The following is a 27,171-nucleotide window of genomic DNA, read 5'->3' on the forward strand; positions in this document are numbered from 1 at the left end:
CACAGCTCTGGAAAACCTCCTGTGTTGTACCAGTGCCAAAGACTTCACGCCCCAAGGACCTCAACAGCTACAGGCCGGTGGCTCTGACATCCCACCTGATGAAGACCCTGGAGCGGTTGGTCCTGGCTCAGCTTCGGCGCCTAACAAGCTCATCACTGGACCCACTTCAGTTTGCCTACCAGCCTGGCATTGGCGCGGATGATGCCGTCATTCACCTCCTACATCGTTCCCTCGCTCACCTGGAGACCGCTGGAAGCACTGTGAGAATCATGTTCTTTGATTTCTCCAGTGCCTTCAACACTATTCTTCCCTCGGTTCTGAAGGACAAGCTGGAGAACTCTGGAGTGGACCATCACCTCACTACCTGGATTTTGGACTACCTCACCGACCGACCACAGTATGTGAGGACTCAGGGCTGTGTGTCGGACAGGGTCGTCTGCAGTACGGGGGCCCCACAGGGAACGGTTCTGGCTCCGTTCCTCTTCACCATCTACACTGCAGACTTCTCCCACAATTCCACCCAGTGCTTCCTGCAGAAGTTCTCTGATGACTCTGCAATAGTCGGCCTCATCACTGATGGGGACGACAAGGAGTACAGAGGACTGACTCAAGACTTTGTGGACTGGTGCCAGCTGAACTACCTCCAGATCAACGCCAGTAAAACCAAGGAGCTGGTGGTAGACTTCCGCAGGCACAAGCATTCTCCACTGCAACCACTGAACATCCAGGGTATGGATATTGAGGCTGTGGACAGCTACAGGTACCTTGGTGTTCATCTGAACAACAGACTGGACTGGACTCATAACTCAGACGCCCTCTACAGGAAAGGGCAGAGCAGGCTGTACCTGCTGCGGAGACTCAGGTCGTTTGGGGTGGAGGGCCCACTCCTGAAGAAATTCTATGACTCTGTGGTGGCTTCTGCTATCTTTTATGGCGTGGTCTGCTGGGGCGGCAGCATCTCTGCTGGGGACAGGAAGAGACTGAACAGGGTGATCCGAAGGGCCAGCTCTGTTCTAGGATGCCCTCTGGACCCAGTGGAGGTGGTGAGTGACAGGAGAATGGCGGCTAAGCTGTCATCCCTGTTGGACAACGTCTCCCACCCCATGCAGCAGACTGTGACAGCACTGAGCAGCTCCTTCAGTGGGAGACTGCGGCACCCACGGTGTGGGACGGAGAGATTTCGCAGGTCTTTCCTCCCCACTGCTGTCAGACTCCACAACAAAGACTTTAACTGAACAAACACACACATCCACACATGTGCAATAACACTAAGTGCAATAATCTTTTCTGGCATCGTTGTATTTTTACTCAGTTGTATATAGCATTCGTATTCTATTTTTATCTTATTGTATATTTTTATTCTATTTTATTCTACTGTATATAGTATATTATTTTATTCTATTCTGTACAGCTGTGTACTGTATTTATTCTTATTGTATTCTAATTTTTGCGTCATAACTTTTGCACTGTCCACTTCCTGCTGTGACAAAACAAATTTCCCACGTGTGGGACTAATAAAGGTTATCTTATCTTATCTTATCTTAGTTAATATTGTAACAGGTACACAGAAAGCATCCTTGTCATTTCTTTTTTAATCTTTTTCACTCGCAATGACCAAGGCCTTCTTGTATTTTTCTTTTTCTTCAGGAATATTTCTTTAGTTGTCTCTTGCATTTCAGTCTTGTATCTGACAATTTCTTGTGTTTTGTTTGTTAGACCACTTCACACTGCCCTATGAATCATTCGAACCTAAAAAAGGCACCTAACTCAAGGGATGAGCCAGTGTTGCATCTACACATAACAGACAACTTAGCAGATAAACCCATTTTGTTGCTAGCAGACTATTGCAAAAGCACATCTTCTCTTGCCATTTTATTAAAGATACAAAAAATGCCAAAGATACCAGAAAGGTGAACTATTAGCTAAAAGACATGGTGTGCAGTGTGTGGGAAATGAGATGTGGCTCAAAACTTTTGCACAGTAGTATATATTATCGTAGCTATAAACAGCAAGCCTTGATGGATAAAACTTACCAAATGTTAAGTTAAATTGAAAACAAAGCCAGTCAAACAAACTTTGGTTCAGAAATAATGTAAAAACTAACAATGAAAAAGAAATGGTCCAAAATGGAAATCTCGTGCCAGTTTCCTGGCTGGAAATCAGCGGGAATATGCCTCCACGACACCTCCACCCTCCGTTTGTGGATTGTTTTGCTCTTTCTTATAGCTCTGCTATATGAGGGGGGGGGGGGGGGGGGGCTTCAGCAAATGGGTCACATATAAAGGTAGGAACAAGAAACTGATATTGTTGTTTACCTTGGAGGACTTGTTGGAAACTCCTTTGATTTATAGTCCTCCTTGAGATCTTTACGCCCTCCATCAGCCCTGAAGAAAAATCACCAGATAACTTATATTCTCCATCAAATGAAGTCGTCTAAAACTTTTTAGTGACTTTTATTAGACCTCACTGACCCCACACAGGAAACCTACTGTGAAGTCAAGTACAGGAGTGACTCCTCACAAACATTCGTCATGTGAAAAGAATCTTTGGCACTCAGCACTGTTCTTTGAGGACATCTAAATTCTGTTTAGTAATGTGACAGCTCTCAAATAAGTCAGTTATTCCTCTCGGACGTCCCAGTGAAACCATTACTGTAGCAGTGATTAGACCTTAGCGTTAACACATTAACATTAAGACGTTCAGACTTCAGCAAGTCTCCAAATCCAAAGACACTTAGCAGGAGTATTAAATATTTGCGCGGTCACCTTTATTGTCCAAACTTCTGTCTTTTTTGTATTACCCAAGCTGTCATGAGTTTCTCAGGAGAAACAAGTAGCCCTGTTAGTTCAGCCTGAGGTTTACTTTTAAAAAATGTATTCAGCTCTGTGGATACAGCCTTTTCTGGCTTCCTTCTTGGAAAACATTATTTAAGTTTCTCTATTCATTCACTCTCACACACTGGTGGAGGCAAACTACAGTTGTAGCCACAGCTGCCCTGGGGCAGACTGACAGAAGCGAGGCTGCCATATCGCGCCATCGGCCCCTCTGGCCTTCACCAGTAGGCGGTAGGTGAAGTGTCTTGCCCAAGGACACAACGACCGAGACTGTCCGAGCCGGGGCTCGAACCGGCAACCTTCTGGTTACAAGTGAACTGCCAACTCTTTGAGCCACGACCGCCCAAGTAGCTGATATTGTGCTAGCTGCATAATCAGAGGCATAGCTTGCAAGGCAGCTTACTCTTTGGAGCATTTGCTCAGCAAGGGTTCCCCGAAAAGTGACAAACTCTAGACTCCAGCAGCTTTCAGTCACAATAAGAGAAACTAGCCCACCCAAGGGTCTAACCTTAGTCCACTCTCTCCAGTTGCTGCTACTCTAGCCTTCACTATGTGAGAGAGAGTCTTGAATAATCTAACTTTTAAGTAAAGTGCACTTTTTTTTTTAAATTTTTGTCAGTTGTTTATATCATACTGTAGTGGTGATGAATTGGAGGGGTCCCCTAGTGCCCCAACAAACTAAATTAACGTCACTGAGTGTAATGCAGTTGTTTCTGCCCTGGCTGCAGTTTGCACTTTACCACCATGGTCTTTTCCTGCAATAAGAATAATGTTCACGTCTCCACTCTTCAAAAGTTGTCTTACATGTTATAAAGCATAAGCAAGGGTTTTGTTTCCTTTGCTGTTGCGTCGGTAGTTTTGATTGTCACACAGTGAGCCGTTGCAGCACGTAGAAAAAGCGATGCTAAAAACTACGATAACGTCTGAATATGAATGGCTTCTAGCCTTGCTGTTGAATTTGATGCTATGGCCTGCAGCAACTTGAGTGTTTTGATCAGATTCTTAAATGCAAATAAGATCATTTCCTCCTATCGTTACTGAACCTGCACCTCTGATGTCTCTGTTGTAAAGATATTGCTTATAAGCAGTGACTGGTTGTACTGGCCAGCTTCTAGGTGTGACTGCGTGGAACTGTTAATGATTATGAGACGGGGCAGTGCTGGATTAGATTACACGTAGTGACTTCCATGGAAAAAAGAATGATTAAGCATTTTAGGTCAGCCCATGTGTTTTTTTTGTTCCTCTTTGATGTTAACAGTCACCATCATATTCCCTCAGAAAGTTGCTTACTGGGCAAAAATAAGAAAGTTTGATGTTGTTGCTGTTAAACATTTAAGTGACTAACTTTTGGATTCTGTTTTTTGTTTTTCAGGTTATTAGTGGGTGCCCCGTATGAAATGAACGGTGCTTACCAGACGGGGGATGTTTATAAATGCTCACTGAGCAAACGAACCAACGGCAACGGTTGCGCCAAGCTCAATTTAGGTGCAGTATTAAAAACACCTCTTCATTTTTACAAGAGCATCACGAAAAGAGTCCAAACATTGACAGGGACCATCATAAATGCAAAATGAATGCATGCTTTGTAAAGCTGTTTACCGCGGTTCCTGCTTGCTTTTCACCTCATGTGTCAGTAAACATCATGATGACATGTGTCAGACAGAAATGTGGGTACCATACCATGCATTCCACATTTTATTATTTTTTTAAACAGTTTATGTGCATTTCCACTTGTGTGATTTGCCGCAAATGTTACCACATGCCTCTTCATACGGGTTGCACATGTTGTGCTTGTTAGGTACTCACAAGAAGTTTCATGAAGTAAACATTTAGATCTGAGGATGTAGATGTTGCTGACACAAACCAAAGTTCCAGATTGTGGATAGCGTATTTCTTTATGTGTGTTTGAAACAGTCCATCATAGATCTCAGTGAAATTTATTTTCCCTCAAGGAAGGATATCTCTGACAAACGTATCAGAGCGAAAGGACAAGATGAGACTGGGAATGACGCTTACATCTAACCCTAAAGACAACAGCTTTGTGGTGAGAGCCCCTTTAAAAATTAGTTATGTTTTATGAAATATAACAAACAGTAATGGCCTGCTGCTGCAGAACTTTTTGAGCGTGTAAGAACACATAAGATTGCAGTTGTCCAAATAAGGGGGAAAAGAAAAACTTCCCACAAGATTGTCTTTTGATTACATGGTTTTAATGCTGCTGTTCTTGGCATGAACCTTGCTTTTTGTATTATGCTGAGGTCAATAATCTTGCTTGTATCAATGCTTTCTTTCAGGCCTGTGGACCATTATGGTCGTATGAGTGTGGAAGCTCGTACTACAGCACTGGCATATGCTCCAGAGTCAATGCAAGCTTCAAGTTCTCCAGAACAATCGCCCCTGCCTTTCAGAGTACGTTTTTAAATGATGAGATTCATTGATCGATCGTTTGCTCTTGTTGCTCCTGTGCTTTGGAACAATCTCCCGATTGGCATCCGGGCATCTGATTCTATTCATTCTTTTAAATCACAGCTTAAAACATATCTTTTTAAACTTGCCTTCTCCACCTTTTAATTGCTGGTTTGTTTGTTTGTTTGGTTGGTTGCTGTGACCTATTGACCTCTTGTATTAATTCCCTCCTATCTTTCTATTGGTGTTTTTTATTATGGTGGTACAGCTTTTATCTTGCTATTACCCATGTGCTGTAGTCATTCTTATTGGTAGCTTTTATCTATGAACATAACTCCTTATTTTTATTTATCCGTTATCAATGTTTGAACCTTTTATTGTTTTATGTAAAGCACTTTGGTATGCCCAAAGCTTTTAAATGTGCTCTATAAATAAAGATTGTTGTTGTTGTTGTTGATGGTTTTAAGTCTCTGCAAAGGATTAGATCCTTATCTGGGAGCTTGTACCTTATCCTTCCAGGGTGCGAAACCTACATGGACATAGTGATTGTTCTCGATGGCTCAAACTCCATCTATCCCTGGTATGAAGTGCAGGCTTTTCTCATCAACATTCTTCAGAAGTTCTACATTGGGCCCGGTCAAATACAGGTTTGTACAAAAACAAACCAAAAAAAATACTAAGAGAACGTATGTTAAACAGATCTACATTTTGCTCTTCGTTCATAGTCTTTAATGTATTTTATGTTGTTCCGTGTTTTTGTGTCCTCAGAATTATGTTTCATTAATATGAAGACGATGTTTTTGTTGCTATAGATCACTGTCATTGCATTTCTTTGTGTAGGTTGGAGTTGTGCAGTATGGTGAGAAGGTTGTCCATGAATTCAAACTCAGTGACTACAAATCAGTAGAGGAAGTAGTGAAAAGGGCACGCAGTATCGACCAGCGGGGTGGTGAGGAGACCAACACAGCTCTTGGCATCAACACAGCACGGTACAGTAACTCCGTTAGTCCAAACGAACACTTCAGTAATCCTCCGTTCTGTACTGCATTTTACTAAACATAGTAAACATGTTTACAGCTCCCAAGCTTTCAAACACGGAGGACGACGTGGAGCCAAGAAGGTGATGATTGTGATAACTGACGGAGAGTCACATGACAGTGCGGATCTCCAGCAAGCCATTGAGGACAGTGAGAAGGACGGGATCACCCGTTATGCCATCGCTGTGAGTCTGCTAGATCAGTTATTGAACTGGATTACATGGCTTACAGTTGAGGTTGAACTTGGTTTTCTGAAGGGCAGTAAATTCCCTGTGGAGCAATGAAACACCATAAACATTAATGAGGTGACTTCATGGGGTTCAATTATAGCAGCTCTCTCAAAAGTTACAAATGGAGCCAAAACACTCAGAGTCCTCCAAGAGCTCCAAACACACACGAAGGCGTGAATGATCTCTTCAAAGCCGCAGTGGTTTTTAGTTTTTGCCATTACTCCTGTGGAGATAGGGCACACATATTTCCATTCAGTGTCTAAACCCTTTGAGTCATTTGGCTGAAAGTCAACTGGAGTTGGTTATCAGAAACCTGCTCAATGAGTGCGAATATCAGCTCGGTTCAGGGCAATTAAAGGATGGGAGATTTGTTATGCTGGTCCTGGCTTCATGCATTTAGTGACAGACTGTTTAATCTGATCCTTTTAGGTTCTTGGCTACTACAACCGCAGAGGAATCAACCCTGAGGCCTTCCTCAATGAAATCAAGTACATTGCCAGCGATCCAGATGACAAACACTTCTTTAATGTGACAGACGAGTCAGCGCTGAAGGATATTGTGGACGCACTCGGAGAGCGAATCTTCAGTTTGGAAGGTTTTACAAGACTTTTACTTTACCAAAATTTCATGGTTAAAGTGAGGCTTTTAGGGATGCACTCACAACACTGTGGGTACGATTAAGTTTACGTGGCAAAATTCAGAAATAATAATGAAAGAACAATAATAATAAACAATAAATGATTAATATAAACTAATAAATAACAAACAATAATCTTGTCTATAGCAGAGTTTAATAAATGTATTGGTCTCTGGGCAGAAATGTCCTTTTGTTAAAAAGAAACTACACAAATAGCAATATGCACAAAAACGTTGTTCCTCTGTTGTGTAACTTTAAATTAAATACATATTGTTAAAAAGCGCTTTTTGATAACATCATCTTTCCCCTTTTAACGGGCATCATCTTGTAAACATCTCATATTAAAGTCTTAAATTAAACTGAAAGCAATAATTTGTTACATTCCTAGTGGTCATGCTACAAAAGTATCCAGTTCCTTCACCTTTCCGAAAACGTCTGTGCCGCTGCAGTGGTTCAAAACTCTAAAAACTGACTTGTTTACACAGGAACCAGTAAGAATGGGACGGCGTTTGGCCTCCAGATGTCTCAGGCTGGATTTTCCGCTCACAGCCTTGAGGTAAGTCTAACTTCTGCTACCTCCTAGTCTCGCACCATCTGCGTCACTGCGTAGGACAACACACATCGTCTCAAATTCAGGTCCATCATAACTCCTTCCCAAAACCTGTCATTTATTACTTTCCAGTCCCTCCTGAGGTGCTGAGGTAATGTGTGGCCCTGGAGGTTTAGGTCACCCTGATTTAGAAGCCACTGACAAGAGAAACAGGCCCTTTTTCCACTTCAGCTATGCAGTGAAGACAGCCCTCGCTCCCTAAGGAAGCATATTATTGAAACGCTGAGACAAAAGTGAGACAGTTGTGGTGTAGACTGGCTCAGGTTTTTTCGCTTTTACTCACTATAGACATTGATTGTATCTTAGAGCAGATAGACGCAGGTGTGCTGGATTTACACACAGCTGGAGGAGGACGATAAGTCAGTCTCCTCCAGCTGCTGTTCATACAGTACCAATTCATTGATTTTCATTCCTTGCTTTCTGGCTCATTAGAGACATTGGCTGATGCAACTGCTTTGATTTTTTTTCCAGTTCGCCTTAACAGCAGGATTATCAAGGGAGAAATAAATATGTCACACACATATATATGTTGAAAAATAAATATATGCAGCCTTTGCAGCTGGGTGGCAGGGGTAGCTGGAAATTTCGTCCACAAGGCTGGATTCCAAAGATGCTTGACATCGCCATTCAGAGTGCTGAGAGCAGGATAACATTGGAAAGAATGTCCGTGCTTTAAAGGAGAAAAACTGCTTTAAGGTCCCCGATGGTTTTGCTGAACTAGTGCCAGCTAGGAAGGGTTCTTACTGTATGTCACATATTTTTTAGCCGTCCCATGCAACTTCTTATAGAGCAGTTTCTCAGTGTGCCTTTTTTCTGTTCTGAGCAGCGCTCGAGCTCAGTGGTTAGCACTGTTGCCTAACAGCAAGAGGCTCCTGAGTTCAAATCCACACAGGGTGCTTCTGTGTGGTTTGAATACTCTCCCTATGCTAGCAAAGGATTCCTAAAGGAGCTCCGGTTTCGCCCCTCTAAAAAAGACGGGTCTAGGTTTGTGCTGACGGATACTTAAACTGATGAGTTTTACTTGCTGGTTAAATAAAAGTTAATATTAAAACAGAAAAAATCATATCTGCACAAAAACTGTTTCTGGTGTTTAATACTTTTCAGAATATCCATTACTTGTTTTTTAGCTGGGATAAAATGTACATCCCCAGTACAAAGCTGTGTGTTTGTGCAGCTCTGACTATCTTGAGTACAAGAGTACAGGGTTGCAATCTCAAAATAAAAGCAAGGCATACTTTATGTCCAAAAATGAATCTGCAGTAGAAATAGGTCACTGGATTATGAGGTTGAATTGTTTTGGACTTTCATTTATATGCCATGGAGACCGTTTTGACCAAAACACATAACCACACTGGCATAACGTTGCTGTTACAGAGTGACGTAGTGCAAGCGCGGTAAGCACACAATTCCGTTTTTTAGGAAGGAATAGAAAACCTTCCAACTCATGCTCAAATACTGGAAAGTGTGCTGTCGGCATATTCTGTACAGCGAGAGAAAAAAAAATGGGCCGACTGAACCAAGGAACCCTATAATTTCAGTGTCGCTGATACAAAGTATGGTGAACTACGAAATACAGAAAATCGCCCCTCAGTCCCTCCTCATGGCTACAGCTGATTTCTACTTACAGCTTTGTTTCCTTCATTGAATGTTAACTTACAAATACCATATTTAGCAGAGATCTGATTGGTTTCTATGCGTGCTTTCATTTATTTTATATTAGTACTTAGCTCTGAAGTTCAGGGATAACAGGAAATATGAGGTTAGGATAAACTTGTGTTCCCTGAAAGGCTTGTTATAGTTGCTCAGCGGGCAAAAGAATCCACAGGGGCAATACCAGAGAGCCCAAAAAATGAAAAAGAATTAACAGGGGCTCTGGAAAAACTTGTGTACATTTAATATAAGAAAGAAAATCCATTTTTATTTTGAACGTTTAATAAAAATGTTTACCGACAAAGAGGGTCGAGCTGATAAAGATTAGTGTCTAAATTGTCTGAAGCTGTTGCTTAAATAGAGACATTCTGTTAGGTTTCACATCACAAGGGGAGAAAAATGCAGACTCACAGCAGGAAGAGTAAAAGCAGAGTTCACAAATCCCAACAAACAGCAATCAAAAATGAAGCAGGCTAAATGAGGAGTACCTGACTGTTGACATGCAGGTGATATGATAAAGAATAAAGGGAGGACAGGACATCAAATACACTGAAAATTGACCGGGTATGGCAAACAGGTGAGGAATGAGACACAAGTGAAACCATTCAGTGAAGTCGGGGGAGGACAGACAGGAACAACAACAGAAACATGACCTTCAAAGTAAAAGGATAAAAAATTATCCATGGGACAGACACAGACCTTAACAATAAGTCAGAGAAAAAAGACACACAGAGCAAGACACAAACAGAAACACTAGAGGAACTACTGCTTAATGATTTTAAGAATTTACACAAGCCAAAACCAAGAATCATTACTAGAAGATAGAAAATATGGGAACCAAAAGTTCAGTGTCTGATAGCGCACCAGGAATAAAAACAAGAATCACAAACTCGACTCGGAAACAATGAAACGAACCTAAGAGCGTAAGAATAACCATGAAAAAGTCAAACCGCTTAATAGCAGTAAAGTCCAAAAACAAACACCACAAATCCCACAGACCATAATACCTTCAGTATGGTAACTCATTTGGTAAATGTGCAAGAGCTTGTGAGGTTGAAAGTTTTCCACTGTTATCCTGATATCTGCATGAATGTTATCCCATGACCTGCTGGAGGGAGCCAGAGGTACTGTATATCCTAATTAGAGTTTCCTGGTATTGTTTTAAGTAGTACAAAAAGTTCATAACTCCCCTCAGAGTTATCACCAGATTAAATTTCACCATAAGTGAGTCGAACGGTCATTAATCTAGCTAAGGTGAGCCAAACACTCAGACTCTGCCACATAATGCTGATTGGAAACCTTTATGTTCCATGACTGTGTCCTCACAATCATCGTCACACAGAAATTACTGTGCTGCATCTATATGCAACATGTGCAGCACAAGAAGGATTTTCTCTGTTGCTCTGCTGTGTGAATGAAGTACATGCATGCACATCCATTTATTAACTACTTAACGTCACATACAGGATGGGACTCTGGTGGGTGCTGTTGGGGCTTATGATTGGAACGGAGCTGTATTGAAGGAAACACGACAGGGGAAGGTGGTCCCTCCTAAGTTGTCCTACGCTCAGGAGTTTCCCGAAGAGCTCAAAAACCACGGTGCCTACTTGGGTAAGTACTGCAACAGCCTAAGGGAGTTTTAAAAAGTGGAAAAATCTGGACACGTTTTACAGAAATGATTGAAAAGATAAAAGAAATCCAGGAAAGAAAAATGTTATTTTTAGATCAAAGAACCTTTGAGCAATTTTCTCTTATCGGTGTTTAGTTTCTGCTCCAACCTTTTTTTTGTTTTTGCTGGTGCTGAGATGTATGACTGCTGTGGAATAGTACCAGTTGTTTTAGCTGCAAACCATCTCTATTAAGTGTACCCATTTCTCCAGTGCTTTTCACCATATCCAGCTCCATCTCCACTCCATGACCACAGGCCTCTGCTTTTGCCATCAGTGGTTTTGTCTCTGAGCTTATCCAGCAGGCCGCCAATAGAAGGCATTCTAGTCTGAATCGTAATATGAGGTGGAAGGAGAATTCTGGACAGACAGGGAGAAAGTTAAAGCTGGGGGAAAGAGAGGTATGAAGATGGGAGATGAAGGTGGAAAAGTATACAGCGAGCAATTGGAATTTTTAGTGGGGAAAGACAAAATGAAATAGAAGATGAAATCGGAGAAACCTGAGAAACCAGAACACCAGCTTTTACTGAATCCAGCTTACTGAGATTTAAGTCCTCAAATTGCATCACTATCGTCATTTTCCCTGACTCATGCAAATCACTGCTGTAAGATTGAACATAAAGTTTTCCACTGTTCCTTATACTTTAAATTTACATAAAGATCACTTAAAAAAAGACTTTTAAAGAGCCATACAGAACGGATAGTTACAAAAAGATACGTATAAGCTGCATACTCTGGTAGCTTTTAGTCTGTGAGTGGTGTTTGCATTTTTATACGTCATGTTTTTTTCTTTTACATAAACAGGGTACACTGTGACGTCTGTGGTGTCAGCCAGAAATGGTCGTCTGCTCGTAGCGGGTGCTCCGCGATTTAACCACACCGGCAAAGTGATCATATTCACACTCAAGAACTCAGGCAACCTCACCATCCTCCACTCCCTCAAAGGCCAGCAGGTACAGAAGCATCCACAGCCAAAAACCGACTGATTCATACTTAAGCAGCTGTATGCCAGTTGATGCAATGATGCAATCCTAATATTGGTCTTGGAAGTATAACAGTCATTGAGGCTATAGCAACCACAGTTTGCCTTACATATGCAGACTAACTGGTTAAGGTTTTAGAACAGGATGTCATCCTTTGATGCCACCCATTCCTAAATGATACCCACTCAAACATCAAACTCATAGATAAAACACAAAAGTGGGTGTATATTAATAAACTCTAGCGGTGGTGTATGTGTATAGCACTGTATAAAAATCAGGATCACATCTGGCAGTGCAGGACTCTATCTCAGATCAAAGGGATGGACTGTTTTGTCTCTGTTAAAGACATTTTGTTACCCAGTATATCCTGCAAATTTAGCTTTCAAAACCATTGGATTTCCAATAATCTATAAAATCTGATCAAATGAATGGGAAAACGATCATGACATGCAGTACCCTTTCAGAAAAGGCTGTATATAATCTCCATTACTGTTTCATTGTTTTTTATGATTTTGTGCTTCACTTGGTGTCATTGTTGTTATATCATTTTTAACTTTACGACTTCGACTGGATTACAGATCATGTGCTATGAATTTAATCCGTCTGAGTCACAGTACGTTTTAAGACGGTCATCATTTCAAGGGGATGTGGCTCCGTGTGTTAATGACCACTACACTCAGAACTGGCAGTGGTTCACAGACTGCAAGCCTGAAGTGATCTTGCAGCAGCTTACATTGTACCTTGTCAGCAGCAGCTCATCCAAAATAGCAGATGTTTCTTTTTAGAAAATGTTCTTGAGCTGAGAAGTCTTGAACAAAAAATAAAAATTTACAAGGCAGATGTTTCTAATGATGTTTTATCTACTTCGGTGACTGATCTACGCTCCCTCTGGAAAGCTCCCACACTCTGAGCTTCTACAAAAGTGTCAGGACTTTTGACCACTAGCAAGCTGCCATTTGCTGACAATATTGAAGTTCAAAAGCCACTCGAGCTCATGAGCAACTCTTCAAACCCAAACATCATGTGGTGCAAAAACCACAACTTAAGAGTATTTTATTTTGTATATTGTGTCATTGGTGATTGGATTTAATTAACAAACTAAATGCAGGCAATGTCATCATCTGGTTGAATGCTTTTAAACTGATAAATCATACAGATCTTCACACTGCACGCACTAATGTTTCTTTCAGATTGGCTCCTATTATGGCAGTGAGATTGCACCTGTGGATATCGACGGAGACGGCATAACTGATAACCTTCTGGTGTCAGCACCGATGTTCTTCAGCGCAGGCTTGGAGAAAGGAAAGGTCTACATCTACAGAGTCACAGAGCTGGTAGGTATATAAATGCACGCGAGCGTTAGCCAACGACTGCACAGAACTGGGTTGACACATGTTCAATCCCCAGATTTCCCAGTTACACTCTGCTGGTTTCCAGCACCACTGTCAACATTTGACACATGATCTTGTCCAGATTAAATGCGCAGATCAAATGACAGCCTGCCATGCCAGTGTGCCGACTTTATTTGATGTGCAGCATGAACTCAGGAGGAAAGTATTCTCTCTCCTCTGAACCCATTTCCAGCAAACCATTTGGAGGCGAGAACTTTTCTTTAATAGAAGGAAATTTCCCGGTGTTCCAGGTCTGTCATGCTCATTGGAATAATGAATGTCTTCAGCTGTCTCAAATCCATTGAACAGGCATAGAAGGGGTATTTAAATATCCAGTGCACCCCCAAACCACATCACAGGTGGCAGCTTAAAATCTAAACAAACAGAAATCACATGTTAAAAAAAAAGTCTCTCTTCACCAGGATAGAAATGCCACATGTTCTGGATAATTAATAATGTGGTTGATTCAGGTGTCGCTCCAGGATGCTGCCCAGTCATATCGTCCTGGAAAATTTCTTAAGTTGGAATTCCTTGGTTTAAAAAAAAAAAAAAAAAAAAAAAAAAAAAAAAAAAAATGCAGCTGGGCTCATATAGTTGATATTTATAGTCAAAAATGTGATTCTGCACTAATGCATTTTTAATTGTCCAGAGACCAATCCTCAGCAACCAGGAATGTATTATTTTAGAAAGGTTAGTGCTGGCCACTTAGTAGACACCAAAATTATTTTTTTTTAAAGGATGACCAGCATATTCTTTTATTCTAACCTTGCTTCATATAGAAGCTCCAATGTAGTGGCTCACACATGAAAGATACACGGTTAGCAACTGAGAGGAGACACAAATCAGTGGTAAGAAGGAAATGTTTCATTAAGAATGACATCTGGTGTGAAAATCTGCCAAATAAAGTATGTCAATTATTTGCTTGTGAGTACAGGAGAAGCTGAAAGAAGCTTTAATTACTTGATAATTAATATTTTGATTGAGAGCACCACAGTTGTTTTGGAGGAAGGTTCAGAGGAGGTTGGAGATTGTTACCATCATGGCTCATCCGGTCAGGATGAGAATGAACAGTCATCAATCACTTACAGGTTTCTCGTTTTATTTGAATAACGCGTATAAAGGAAAGACACATATGGACTGCGATCTCTGAAAGGAAATAAAGTGTGATTTAAGTAACTCAAAATAATGCATGAACTCAGGAGACTCAAACAGAAACTCACCTCAGCTGCTGCCCCATGTGGGAGTGAAAGAGTGAGCTGTAGGTGAGTGCAGTCCTTATATAACAGGTGACAGGTGAGTGCAATTAAGGGCAAGCAGCACACCCAATCAAAGGTGAGGAAAAGAGACAAGGTGCATCTGGTGAAGTGAGTGTGCTGAAAGGTGAGCCTTTACAACAACAGTGGTCAGGTTTCTTTTGTTTTTAATGGTACGCCTCTTGTAAATGAAGTGTGCAGAATTAAAGCGCTCAATCTTCTTCAGCTCTGTGGAGTCTCTTTTCACTTTGAGGTCACTCTGTGCTCTTTTAGTGTCACGGTTTGCGGGGCAAGCCGTGTGGTGTTTGTGGAGGAAGGACCCAAAATGCAGGCAAAGGCTGTGATGCGAGTGAGCGTTTATTGACAATGGTGGCAAAGTGGCAAAAACAGGAAATAATGAACGAGGAGCTACCCAAAAACCTAAACTGGGAGAACTAATGAACAAACCCAAAACCATAATAACACGGGATGATGAGCAGAGAGATGCCAAACACCAAGAAATGCCGACGGACCGACAACGAGCACAGGCAAACACACAATACACTCGCGGATCTTAACTGACATAAGCAGACGAGAGACACAGACCTTCAAAGTAAAACCGGAAACACTGACAGAATACATAATCAGAATAAGCTAGAACCAAGATGATGATGATAATAATAATAATAATAATAAAATAATAATAATAATAATAATAATAATAATAATAATAATAATAATAAAAAACCACTGAGTCCACAGAGTCAGGACCATGACATTTAGTATAATTTCTAACCACTATCGTTACCACTTCTATCCCCTATCTGGTAATTTGGAGGCTACAGTAGGCTTAATACAAAAGTGATGTATCGGTTGGATGGTAAATGGCCTGTATTTATATAGCGCTTTACTAGTCCCTAAGGACCCCAAAGCGCTTTACATATCCAGTCATCCACCCATTCACACACACATTCACGGCAGCTACATTGTAGCCACAGCCACCCTGGGGCGCACTGACAGAGGCGAGGCTGCCGGACACTGGCGCCACCGGGCCCTCTGACCACCACCAGTAGGCAACGGGTGAAGTGTCTTGCCCAAGGACACAACGACCGAGACTGTCCAAGCCGGGGCTCGAACCGCAACCTTCCGATTACAAGGCGAACTCCCAACTCTTGAGCCACGATCGCCCCTGTGTATTGTAGTAGCTGTTCTGATGTTAGACATATATCCTCCATACAATAATAATAAATAAAGACAAGACTGAAACTAATAGAAGCTAAACTTAAACTAAACGGACTCTGGAAACAAACTGAAATTTATTTCAAATCACAAAATGAAAACAAAATAAAAACACAAACGAATGCGAAATTTCAAAATTTCTCCTTTGTTATATATTTATTTTTATTTTGTGTGTAATTTTTGGCAATGATTTTGTCTCATGCAGTTCTCTCCCTGTATTTTAAAACACTATCCCGAGTATCATCTAAACGAATAGACTAGTATGACTTCACTTATAAGAAATGTTTGCCTGATGCAGATGGGATGATGAAAATGATGTAAAGTTCCCCATATTACAGAAATAAATAGTAAAGAAAACTCTGTCCAAATCTAACCAAAGTTACCTAAAATCTGGCAGCCGATGAAAAATGGTTGCTTTTTTTTTTAAACTTGCTCCTAAGCCAGTACAGACTGGTTATGACCCTTCACGGCCTTCTGGTTGAGCCATGTGTTTCACATTTAAACACTGCTGACTGTATTTTTCCCTGTTTCTCTATCAATCTCCTTCTGTGTCACACATGCTCACATCAGGTAGCCGAGAAGTTAAAACTACCATCCTAAATCAACTCCTTTCACGTTTATTCAACTGAAAAACAAGTGATATCATGTTTCGTCTGCCAGCCCTGAATTATGTTATGATCAGGGATGCCAAGTGGAGCAATGATATGCATGACTACTGATCGACTCCATTATTTGGCTCCATTCTGTCAGATTGCCTCTTTGAAAAATGTTCCAGTCGGGTGGTTGCTTTCATAGATGTGACTATCGTCCATCTGACTCAACACTTACTAAGAATAGAGCGTCAGAATAAATATACTAAAGTTATATGACAGTCTTTAGTTCTTTTACTGCCCGAAGGTGAAATTCCTCCATGTTTTCTCTCTTTTGCCAGATGTTTAAGATATTTCAGTTCAAACAGGAAGAATTAAAGGCTTATGCAGAAAACACTGAAGCGTTGCCAAGCCTTATCTTCTGTTTGATTAGAAGAAAATATTGTTTCTTTTTCTGTTTAGAGCACGACATGATTGGTTAACTAAAGATGTTTTGGTGTAATTGAAACAACAAACGCAGCTGGACCGAGGGCAGAGAACAAAAAAACGTCCTTGCTCTTATTATGAGATGCCTAAATAAATGAACTGCGGATGATTTAACGAGCAGTTCTGTCCTTTTAATGGAGAAATGTGCTGAGCCTGAAGGCATTTATTATTCTGTTAAATGGAACATATGGTACACTGGGACTTTTTGCATGCTATTTGTAAAAATGGCTTTTTGACACAGTAAGCTCTTCATTTACAAAAAGACTGGAACTCTTTGCATACGTAGATATAATTTATATCTACGTATGCTATTTATGAATATAAATAACAATATTTTGCTCCAATGATTTCAGAAATTTAGTTTTAATAACAGTCAAAGGCATTTAGGAACCGTGAGAGCTAAATTGCACCAAATGTTTTCTGTTGCCGACAGGTCTGGACAGCAGGAAGGCTAGTTTAGCGCAGAGAAACATGGCATTGTCCAGCATTGTTGGTGCCTTCGCCCATATACAAGTATCCAATGTAATCAAAATGTAATCAAATGGAAACGTCTCTTTTTAAATCTTGTTTTATTAGTTTTAACCTTTTAACTTTATGCATCAAGCAAAAATTGTATTATATGCAACATTCTCTGACTGGAAGAAATTTGTTTAACATTTAAACTTATTTTCTGCACATTCCAGCACATAAAATAAAATATTTTTTGTGTGTTTGTGTTTACACTCAGTCTTTCAAATAGATGCAAGTAAAACACAGCAGAAAATAAATAACATCAAAGACTAGCGGTCCTGTTGCTCTATTTTCACCTGTAAAGCAGGAGTGGAGGTTTACCCTGGTGCAGGTGTGCCGCAGCGGTCAGTGGAAGAATCCGCGAGTTTCTCTGTGAGTTTCCCATTACGTCATAGCGTGCTTGCTTGGAAGTTTAGGGGTTTTTTTTCGCTGTAAAAAGAAGTTTTCTTCCCACGCACAATGGATGCTAATGTTTTTGTCACTTTTTATGGAATCAAACTCAAAGTAGGGTCAGTACTTCCACGTTTTAAAGGCTGCACGCTCATACTCTCTCCCGCACTCATATGATCCACTGTTGATCTGCGCACAGCTGTTGTCACGAACGTCGCACTCGCTTACGTCACTGTCATGAGACATTCTCGCAAAAAAAATCACGGTTTTAGTAACGCAGTAACGCAGCGTTCCTACGGGAAAGTAACGGTAATCTAATTACAGTTTTTGCAATAGTAATCCCTTACTTTACTCGTAAGTAACGCGTTACTGCCCATCTCTGGTCATGATTATGTTTTGGTTGAATTATCGAAATTATCAGCCATTCTGTCAACCCCGTTAACCCTTTAAACCATCATTGCTTTAAACCTATGCTTCCCAACCTTTTGGAGCCACAGCACATATTTCGCATTTGAAAAATCACACGACACACCACCAAACAAAACTGTCACAAAAAGCATATTGATACATTTTTCCCCGAGCACCAGGTATAGCGGAATATGCTCGGTTTGTCCCCAGTATACCTTTTTTGCTTTCTTCTGACCACTACTCATGCTATTGTCTTCATCTAGGTCGGAATTTTCTCCAGGACCCAGGTCATACTAACTAATTTTTCTTTTCAAATATTTATCTCTTGCTATTACCCGCTGCATTTTCTCACTCAGAGGATGACTGTTATGTGACGTATTCTTGGTCTTCTTCTGTTTTACTGGCAGTTGGCAACCCGTTTAATTAGAGCAGGTAGTTTTACTGCGTTCTAGTGGTAGAGAATGTAATTGTTCTGCCCATTACTCACGCAGGTCGCTTAGAGTACTAATTGACTGGGACCAGACAAGCATCAATGGCACACGTGATCGTTTCTCACGGCACACCTATATCCCGTGGGACAGTGGTTGGGAAACACTGCTTTAAACTATAGTGCTGTTAGTGCTACAGTGTGAGTAAGTTGGAATGACACATACAAACCTCAGCCAAATTATTTCTCATACAAAGGTCAGCTTTAAAGATTATTATTCAAGTGCAGCAGTTGTCTGCTGTCTCTGGCCCACTCAGAGTTTGTGATAAACTGAGCAAAGAAGAGGTCATGAAGACAGTCAAAACAAACCAATGCAACAAGCCAATATGACTTTGAAAGAATTCCTTTAATGAATGTGAGTAAACGTAACAAAAGCGAGGCTCGAAAATATCCAAATAACTCTAAAATAATCCAGACTTCTCATGATCAGTCATTTACTCCAGTTGCTAATACATGGGCTGGTGTCTAGGGGGAGAATCCAGCTTTGGAAAGGAATGAAAAGCATTCTGATCTCTTGCTGTGGTTAACAGTGTTTTATTTCACTAACTCTGTTTATTGTAGTTGATTTTTGGGGGGGATGAGCAGCCAGATCCCCCACTATGGGAATCCCCACTAATGCTAATGTCTATTTATCAACACCAGTAACAAAGTGGATAGTCACGAATGTTTGTGTGAATAAAAACAAACTGTTAAAATTCTCCCCCATGGGACAGTAGCCTCTAGATATTTATGTGTGGGAACCAAGACAGAAACAAGACCACTGTATTAGGAGTAAAAATTACAACTGTCATTTTTTTCCTCCCCCTCAGAATCGTTTCTTCCTTGAAGGATCGTTGGAAATTCACAACGGTGTCCAAAACGCTCGCTTTGGCTCTTCCCTCGCTCCTGTCCCTGATCTGAATGGTGATGGGTTCAATGACTTGGTGGTGGGAGCTCCATTGGAAGATGAGCATAAAGGAGCCATTTATATTTTCTTTAGCCAACAAAACAGAATACTACGCAAATATAAACAGGTAGGTGGTGTGGTGCATTACACTGTAGCACATACATGTAAACCTTCCCAAAGCTGGGCAGCCGTGGATTTATGTATATTTCACTGTGGCGAAAACCTGTGAAAGTCTTGATTCTTCCTACTCATAACAGCTTAGATGAATGCACTGACTGTGCAAATATGCAACAAGTTGTAAAACTGTAAAACTTGGATTAAATGATAGATTAAAAGCAAGTTTAAGAGGTGGGTTAAAAGCTGAAAGACATGGTGGCACAGTATGTTTGCATGTTCTCCCTGTGTCTGTGTGAGTTCTCCACACGGTACAAAAATGTGGGGTTGGTAGTCTGTCTCTGTGTTAGCCCAGTGACAGACTGGCAGGTTCTACCTGGCGTATGACAGCTGGGCTAGGCTCAAACTCCCCCCAGCAACCCTGAATTAAGTGAATGAGGATGGATGGATAGACAGATGGGTTAAAATCTACTTTATCTTAGTAGGTGAAACTTACAGCATGTACTGTAAGCTAATTATTATGAGTGACCCTTCTGTAATTTCTGTATTTATTAAATACTCCTATACTCCTATGCTATTAAAGGACCAGTTTGTAAAATTTATTGGTGTATAGCAGTATGGTTCCCAACTGAAATCAAGTGATATCAACTTTCCATTAGAAAACAGGTAAAAGCCTGTTTTTAGAGTCAGTGTTTGGTTTGTCTGTTTAGAGATACTGTAGAAAAAATGGCAGTAACATAGAAGACTCCATGGAAGAGGACTGTTTGTTTTGTAGGTAACAAAGACAATATTTGCAGGAAATATTCACTCTAATAAAAACCCAACCCCTCAAACACTGGAGCTTTGCAAAAAGTTTGTTTTCATTTGCAAAATCGTATATATGAGTGCACTGAATTTTAAGCAGATTATTGTAAGCATTGATTGTTGTCACTGTGAACCGTCTGTGTTTGTTTTAGAGAATAGCAGCTGCAGATTTGGCTCCTGGCCTGCAGTACTTTGGCCGTAGCATCCATGGCGTAATGGACATGAACGATGATGGTTTAGTGGACCTGGCTGTAGGTTCCCTCGGTGCTGCTGTTCTACTTTGGTCAGTATTTTAAAAATAAATAAATAAATAAAATAGACATTGTAGTTATTCCTATAAATTTATTTTGGCAATTAATTGAAAGATTTTCATGATCCTTGGTTTTGCATTTTAACTGCAATTTTTTAAAGTCTGTCATCTGTCACGCCCTCTATGCCCTCACAGGTCCCAGAGCGTTGTTCGTATTTATACCACTGTGAGGTTTGAGCCCAGTAAGATCAACATCTTTGTGAAAGACTGCCAGAGAGGTGGCAAAGACGTGACCTGCATGTCAGCCATTGTATGTTTCAACATCACAGCCAGGACAGCCATTTCTCCCACACAGGAAATTGGTAAGCCAGCAAAAATAATCCACTGCAAAGTTCTCTAGTTCTTCCACATGACAAGATTGGCACTTGGCAAGGTGAATAAAACTACTTATTACCCAGCCGAGAATACTGACAGGTTACAAAAAAGATTTATGAAAGACAAAAACACAAACTTGTTTCACAGTAGAGCGCTCAGTTTTAGATTTTGAGACAAAAAAGACGTATACGTTAGTGGCTCTGGATATTATCACGTCATTATCAAATCATTTTTTCTGATGTATTTGAACAGTATTCATGTATATTTTGGACCCATAGTTACTTAATAGTTCAGCAATGTGGATATTTGTTCAAGACAAGATGAAATATAACTGGTTTCAAGTGAAAAAAGGCAATTCATGTATGCATATATTTATATATCTTTCATGTCCTTGCTTCAATGCACTTTTCAGCATATGGCTGCCCATAAAAACTCTGACGACTCCTTTTACTTTTAATGGTGCCAAAGTCAAATGTTTCTTTTCTAGCATAAGAGGTTCTGATCTCACTGTTGTTTCTCTGCCAAAGCTAATGTTGCTGCCTTCAAAAAAACCACCGTGTCTGAGCCACTGTGGCGCTATCAAATGTTCCTTTTCGTGCGCGAGCACTGTTAGGAATGCATCTGGAAGTTTATCTCTGCTCGGCTGCATTCGGCTTCCTCAAAATAGAGAGATTTGTTTGATGGTGGTGAAAGGTCCCAGATAACTCAAGTCTGCAAAAATGTGCTGTGCCACCAAAAGCAACCCACATGCATTTAAGTGCAGCGTTTTTTTCAGCTCGCAGTTTGTTTTAATAGCTATCATGACGGGGTCCAGTTTCACAGTGAAGCAGGGCTCAGTGGCGGAGGAAGGAGAGGTGTAGTGGAGCATGTTCTGAGTTAACCTCTTGACCCCGTGGCATCTTTATCATATCTATCATATGTGCCAAAACAGAGGAGAGGAGGAACAGAGGGAGGTAACTTACCCTTCATGGTTGCATACAGTGGAACACGTTTATTTAATTTTCCTTTCATTGTCGTGTCTGGGTAGTAATGGATGGCAGATGTGCTGCTGTTTGTGAAATCTCTGTGGTCTGTTGCATAAAATGGTTCTTTTTTTCAGCCATTCATTTTTATGCAAATATCTATTTAGAGTGTCTTATAGCGAGCTCTTTAAACAGACAGACTGACTTACTGCGTACTGCGTTGCTATGTATCTCAACACTTTTTCAGAGTGGAAAAGTACAAGTTAAAGACTGAGGATGAAAAATTGCTTTGGAACTTGCAGTTCTCCTCATCTAAAGAGGAAAAACTTTTACTGGTAATTGCGATGTGGTGAAAGGGACAGAAAAAGTTCCAAATGTCATATCCGTTATCTGCACGGATCTTTTTTGCGTAACATATTAAGATCTCTGCAGCTCTGTCAGCTTCTCTAGCTGACCTCAAACATAACACATGCATGAGTTTAGCCTTGGTAGATTTTTTCCTCATGCCATGAAAGCCTCTGAAACAATGCGGTTTGGAAATGAGTCAGTACTGAGGCCAAAGGGTTTGGATTCTTATATGTGTTGGTCACACATGTAGCGTATGTTAGGAGCCAAGCTGATATTGCATTGCAGTGCTACAATGATGTCATTTACCATCTCCTTTTGCTGCCATTTATCAATTACTCTGTACTAACATAACTTACTAACATAAGTAAGAACAGAAGCGTGTCGGTCTTAAAAACACAAACAGGATTTTTCACGGTTTCATATTGAAATGTAATATCTTAATTCTTCCTACAACCCACTAGGGATCAAGTACAATGTCTCTATCGCGGAGAAACGTTACAATCCTCGGGCGATGTTGGATAACCCGAATAAGATGCAGCCTCAAAACTTGACCCTCCTTCCGGGAGAAGAGACCTGCGAACACATCTACTTTTACGTCATGGTGAGATTCAGTTTTAATGTTATTTTGGTTGCTTTTCTTCTTACAAATCATTTCATAATCAAAACAGTTCTGGCAGAATTGCTCAGAAAATATCACTATGGCTATTAGTCACTGGCTAAAATCTAAAACATACATCTATAGACTTGTTTAAAGCAAAACAGATATTTGAGTGTCACAGACAAAGTGTCATAATACAGAAAATCTGCTGGTTAATTTCTGAAAATAACATTTTTACATTAGGAAACGACAGACTACGCCAGACCCATAGTGTTCACTGTACAAGTGGCACTACAAGATCCAGAAAACGCACCAGTTCTAGATGACAGCTGGCCTACCGTGGTGAAGACTGAGGTAAGAGACAATCTGGCAATGTCCTATATTTCAACATGCTGCTCAGCTACACAGCTACATAGCTATTAGCTTTGCATAATGCATAGTTCAAAGAGGTTTGGACAGCAGGTGGATGAGGCTTTTCAGAGCTGTATGCCTGTAAAGAAAAATATCTCCCACCAAGTAGTTTGAGCAGTAGATGTTTAACACATATACTGACCTCAATATTTAGATAATTTGGCCATGATTAATATGAGCCTCCTGAGAAAGAGAAAACAACAGAAAACAAGGAAAATCAATCATCATCTGGGTGAAATATGAAGCAGCAGTAGTTCCTTTGATGTAAAAAGATCTTGTCTCTTTGGTAAGCTGCCCTTTTGGAACGGCTGTGACGAAGACGATCGCTGCATCCCTGACCTGGCGCTGCAGAGCATGAATGACCTGATGACTCCAAAGTAGGTATACGCATATTCATCACCATGCCTACAGTCGCACAGTGGGACAAATTTTATTTGCACACTCGCAACGAGTAAATAAATAATGCGATATCTTCCTTCCTCGCTGCTTCCCAGACAGTTCTGTGCACAGTCCGTACAGTCTCGTGGTGCTTTCTGTCGCCGTCAAAGTGAAGGGGAGATGGAGGGATCTCTCAGGGTGCTAGAGGCAACCAGGCGGAGGATGGTGGTGGATGTTCGGCTGGAGAACAAAGGAGAGAACGCATACAACGCTCGCCTCAACATCACCTACACACCCAATCTGCACTTTTCTAGCCTCATTGTCAAGGTGTGTTATCATGACCTTAAACTCTTCATGTGGTTTATCAGGACAGATGTTCTCAAATAGCCTAAAAGGTCTATGTTACTCCAAAGAGTCCGAGGTTTAACCATCAGGTAAGGCGAAATAAATTCTACATTTATGACTAGCAGTGACATTTTTCATTCAGGACAACTCGGACATCAAAATAGAGTGCTACAGTCAGGACAAACTGAGGAACGAGAAGCTCTGCAATGTCAGCGCACCCTTCATGAGGGCCAAAACACAGGTGAGTTAACCATGTTTCTTCACGTAATTCATATGTGTCGTTGTGATTTTTTAATAAGATAAGATAAGGCTTATTGTCATTGGCAGCAAAAGGATAAATTGGATTCATTTCCATCGGAGAGTTAACTAAAAAACATCTCAGGTTGAAAAGCTGTAACTTTATTACACTATAATGTTTTAGGTGTTTTTGAAGAGGTGTCTGGAAAAGCATAAAGCTGATGCTGCCCAGTGAAATTCATCCGTATGCCAGTTTTTGTACCGATTCCCAAATAAGATTAGTTGGTGCCACTGGAGAAAATTGATGCGAAACACCAGTATAAAGTAATTCATCATTCAAGAAGAAACTAAAGTCTTGCTCCTCCTCTGGGTTCTGATTTCAGGATTTAGAAATCTGAGAGAACTCAAACCCCTATGTCAAAACAGAAATCAGCATTAATTTTCTTTCAGTATCTCTGCCTGTGCTCATCGGGTTGTATTTGCTTAGAAGAGAAGGGGTGGAGATGCCAGATGTTGGCTCTGTATGTTCTGCCTGTTTTGCTCTTCTCCAGAGTTTTCAGCCAACTGCTGTTTTAGTATGTTTCATCCAGGCTTTTAACTCTGCCAAAACATGTTTACGAGAACAATATCATCCTCAGAAAGCACATTTATATGTAATAATAAACATAGTTCCCCAGACCTGTCCCGTATTAAACCTGAATGCGTCATTGTTCATGTATAATGCGAGCACGAAGTGCATTGGGGACCACGAACACGTGCTGCAACTTTATTGGGCACACCTGTTCCACTGCTCGTTAATGCAAATATGTGAGCAACCTGTAAAGTGGCAGCAGCTCAGTTAACAAATATCAAATACACCAACTTAACATGCTAATGTTTCAGCCCTGTACCCTTCATCATATCATATTGCATATATTCATCAGTGCTCTGATGAATGCCACAAGCCTGAAACATTAACACAACTGTTGGCATGGACTTTGAATGTGACATGTCTGATGTTGTTAGGGGGGCTGGTCCTGAGTACTTCAGAAACTGCTGATCTAATGGGATTTTCCCACACAGCCATCTCTAGGGTTTACAGAGAAAAAGAGAAAATATGTGTCAGCCAGCAGCAGTTCTCAGGGTGAAAATCCATGTTGATGACAGAGGTCAGAGGACAAAGGCTTGTATAAACACTACAGAAACTCAAACAACCACTTGTTATAATCGATGTATGGAGAAGAGCATCTCTGCATGCACAACACCTTGAACAGACGAACAGCAGAAGACCACACGCTGCGCGCCACCCCTGTCAGCTAAGAACACCAAGTGGATGCCACAACTCACACAGGCTCAACAAAACTGGGCAGTAGGAGATTGGGAAAATATTGCCTGGTCTTTTTTCTGCTGCAACATTCAGATGGTTGACTCAGAATTTGGTCGAAACAACTTGAAAACATGAATCTATCCTTTGTATCAGCAAGTTCACTGCACTTAAGTGGCCTCCACAGCACCTTTGGGATGTGCTGGAACGGGAGATTCTCATCTTAAATGTGCTTGTTTACCTACATGATTATCCACCCACCGAATCCAACTGAAAAGCAAAGCAGCAGGGATAGTACCTGGATCAAAGTACCTGGACTACTTTGACATCATGTTGTATTTTTATATGTAAAGAATGAAATTCCACAATGTAAGAAAGAGGGCGCATTGTCATTTGGAGGAAATCATACCAGTGTTATGGAAAGAAAGTGCAATATGGAGATTCTAGGACACCATTCATAGCTTATCCGTTGTTGTCACTCATGATGACAGTGACTTCTCGTGTCTCGTGTTGGAACAGCTACTCGTGTCTTAAAGGTTAAAGTAGCTGTCCCAAATATAGACAAACAAATCAGCCAGTCTGGACCCCTCTTCTTCTTTTCACTATAAAAACATCACATTTAATTGTTATTGCATTAGGAAGATGCATCTTAGCAACGGGGTAAACACAACAGATAAGACTTGCTCTTCTCTCAGCATTATTCAGGTGAGACTGAACGAAAGACACCGAGATGCATTTCTCCTTCCTCATCTGTTAGTGATTCTCACATTCATTTCTGCTGTACCAAGCTTTTCCACATGCTTATAAAGTCAACAATATTTATGAGGCTGTGCACTTTCCGGGGTATTTTACAGCAAGGCATTACTTTTTATTTTTAGGAGGGTGATGTTTGTGTTGACTTTGATAGGGATGACACCGGTCGTACATCAGTAAGTGCAATTAAAAGCTGTTATCCCTTTTTTAAATGTGTTTTTCATTGACATCTGAACAATAATCTTTCAGCTTTCTATACTGAAACAAAGTCTGCTGACTAATAATGCAGGAATGAAGGACTGAAGGTGACTGAAAGAGTTCATGAAATGTCCTAACCATGTGATTATCACAAACAATGGTGATCTCCTGGGCAACAAGTAAACCCAAATTTCTATGTAATGCTCCCAAGCAACTGAACCGAGCAGACCTGGTCACCCTTTAGAGCTCACTGAATGATTCATACCCACTCATTGACCCTAAACAGCATCCAGAGCCACAAAACTGATGTGCTCTGGTCGAGAGCCTTTTAAGAATGTGGCACAGAGTTAAACAAGGCTGATTGTACACCAGTGCCACTGCCAAGCCAGCCTAAACCACCGTAGAGCTGAAGGAAAGTGGGA

General features: G+C 40.8%; 1 protein-coding gene across 1 annotated transcript in view; it reads left to right on the forward strand.

Moving 5' to 3' along the window:
* Positions 1-27,171, forward strand: part of itga11a (integrin, alpha 11a) — a 53,477-nt gene that overhangs the window by 16,724 nt on the left and 9,582 nt on the right. The window contains exons 3-21 of the mRNA XM_085274605.1: positions 4,207-4,319; positions 4,787-4,878; positions 5,129-5,243; positions 5,760-5,887; positions 6,081-6,229; positions 6,318-6,462; positions 6,937-7,102; positions 7,630-7,700; positions 10,871-11,015; positions 11,876-12,024; positions 13,245-13,388; positions 19,597-19,800; positions 20,744-20,874; positions 21,037-21,203; positions 22,988-23,127; positions 23,368-23,478; positions 23,827-23,912; positions 24,030-24,240; positions 24,401-24,499. Coding sequence (XP_085130731.1) covers positions 4,207-4,319; positions 4,787-4,878; positions 5,129-5,243; positions 5,760-5,887; positions 6,081-6,229; positions 6,318-6,462; positions 6,937-7,102; positions 7,630-7,700; positions 10,871-11,015; positions 11,876-12,024; positions 13,245-13,388; positions 19,597-19,800; positions 20,744-20,874; positions 21,037-21,203; positions 22,988-23,127; positions 23,368-23,478; positions 23,827-23,912; positions 24,030-24,240; positions 24,401-24,499 — 2,566 coding nt within the window. The remainder of the gene's footprint in view (positions 1-4,206; positions 4,320-4,786; positions 4,879-5,128; positions 5,244-5,759; positions 5,888-6,080; positions 6,230-6,317; positions 6,463-6,936; positions 7,103-7,629; positions 7,701-10,870; positions 11,016-11,875; positions 12,025-13,244; positions 13,389-19,596; positions 19,801-20,743; positions 20,875-21,036; positions 21,204-22,987; positions 23,128-23,367; positions 23,479-23,826; positions 23,913-24,029; positions 24,241-24,400; positions 24,500-27,171) is intronic.

The sequence above is a fragment of the Mchenga conophoros genome, linkage group LG1, assembly GCF_057382185.1.
Source record: "Mchenga conophoros isolate Kocher_MC1m ecotype Shallow Benthic linkage group LG1, M_conophoros_male_GT1.1, whole genome shotgun sequence".
Classification (NCBI taxonomy): domain Eukaryota; kingdom Metazoa; phylum Chordata; class Actinopteri; order Cichliformes; family Cichlidae; genus Mchenga; species Mchenga conophoros.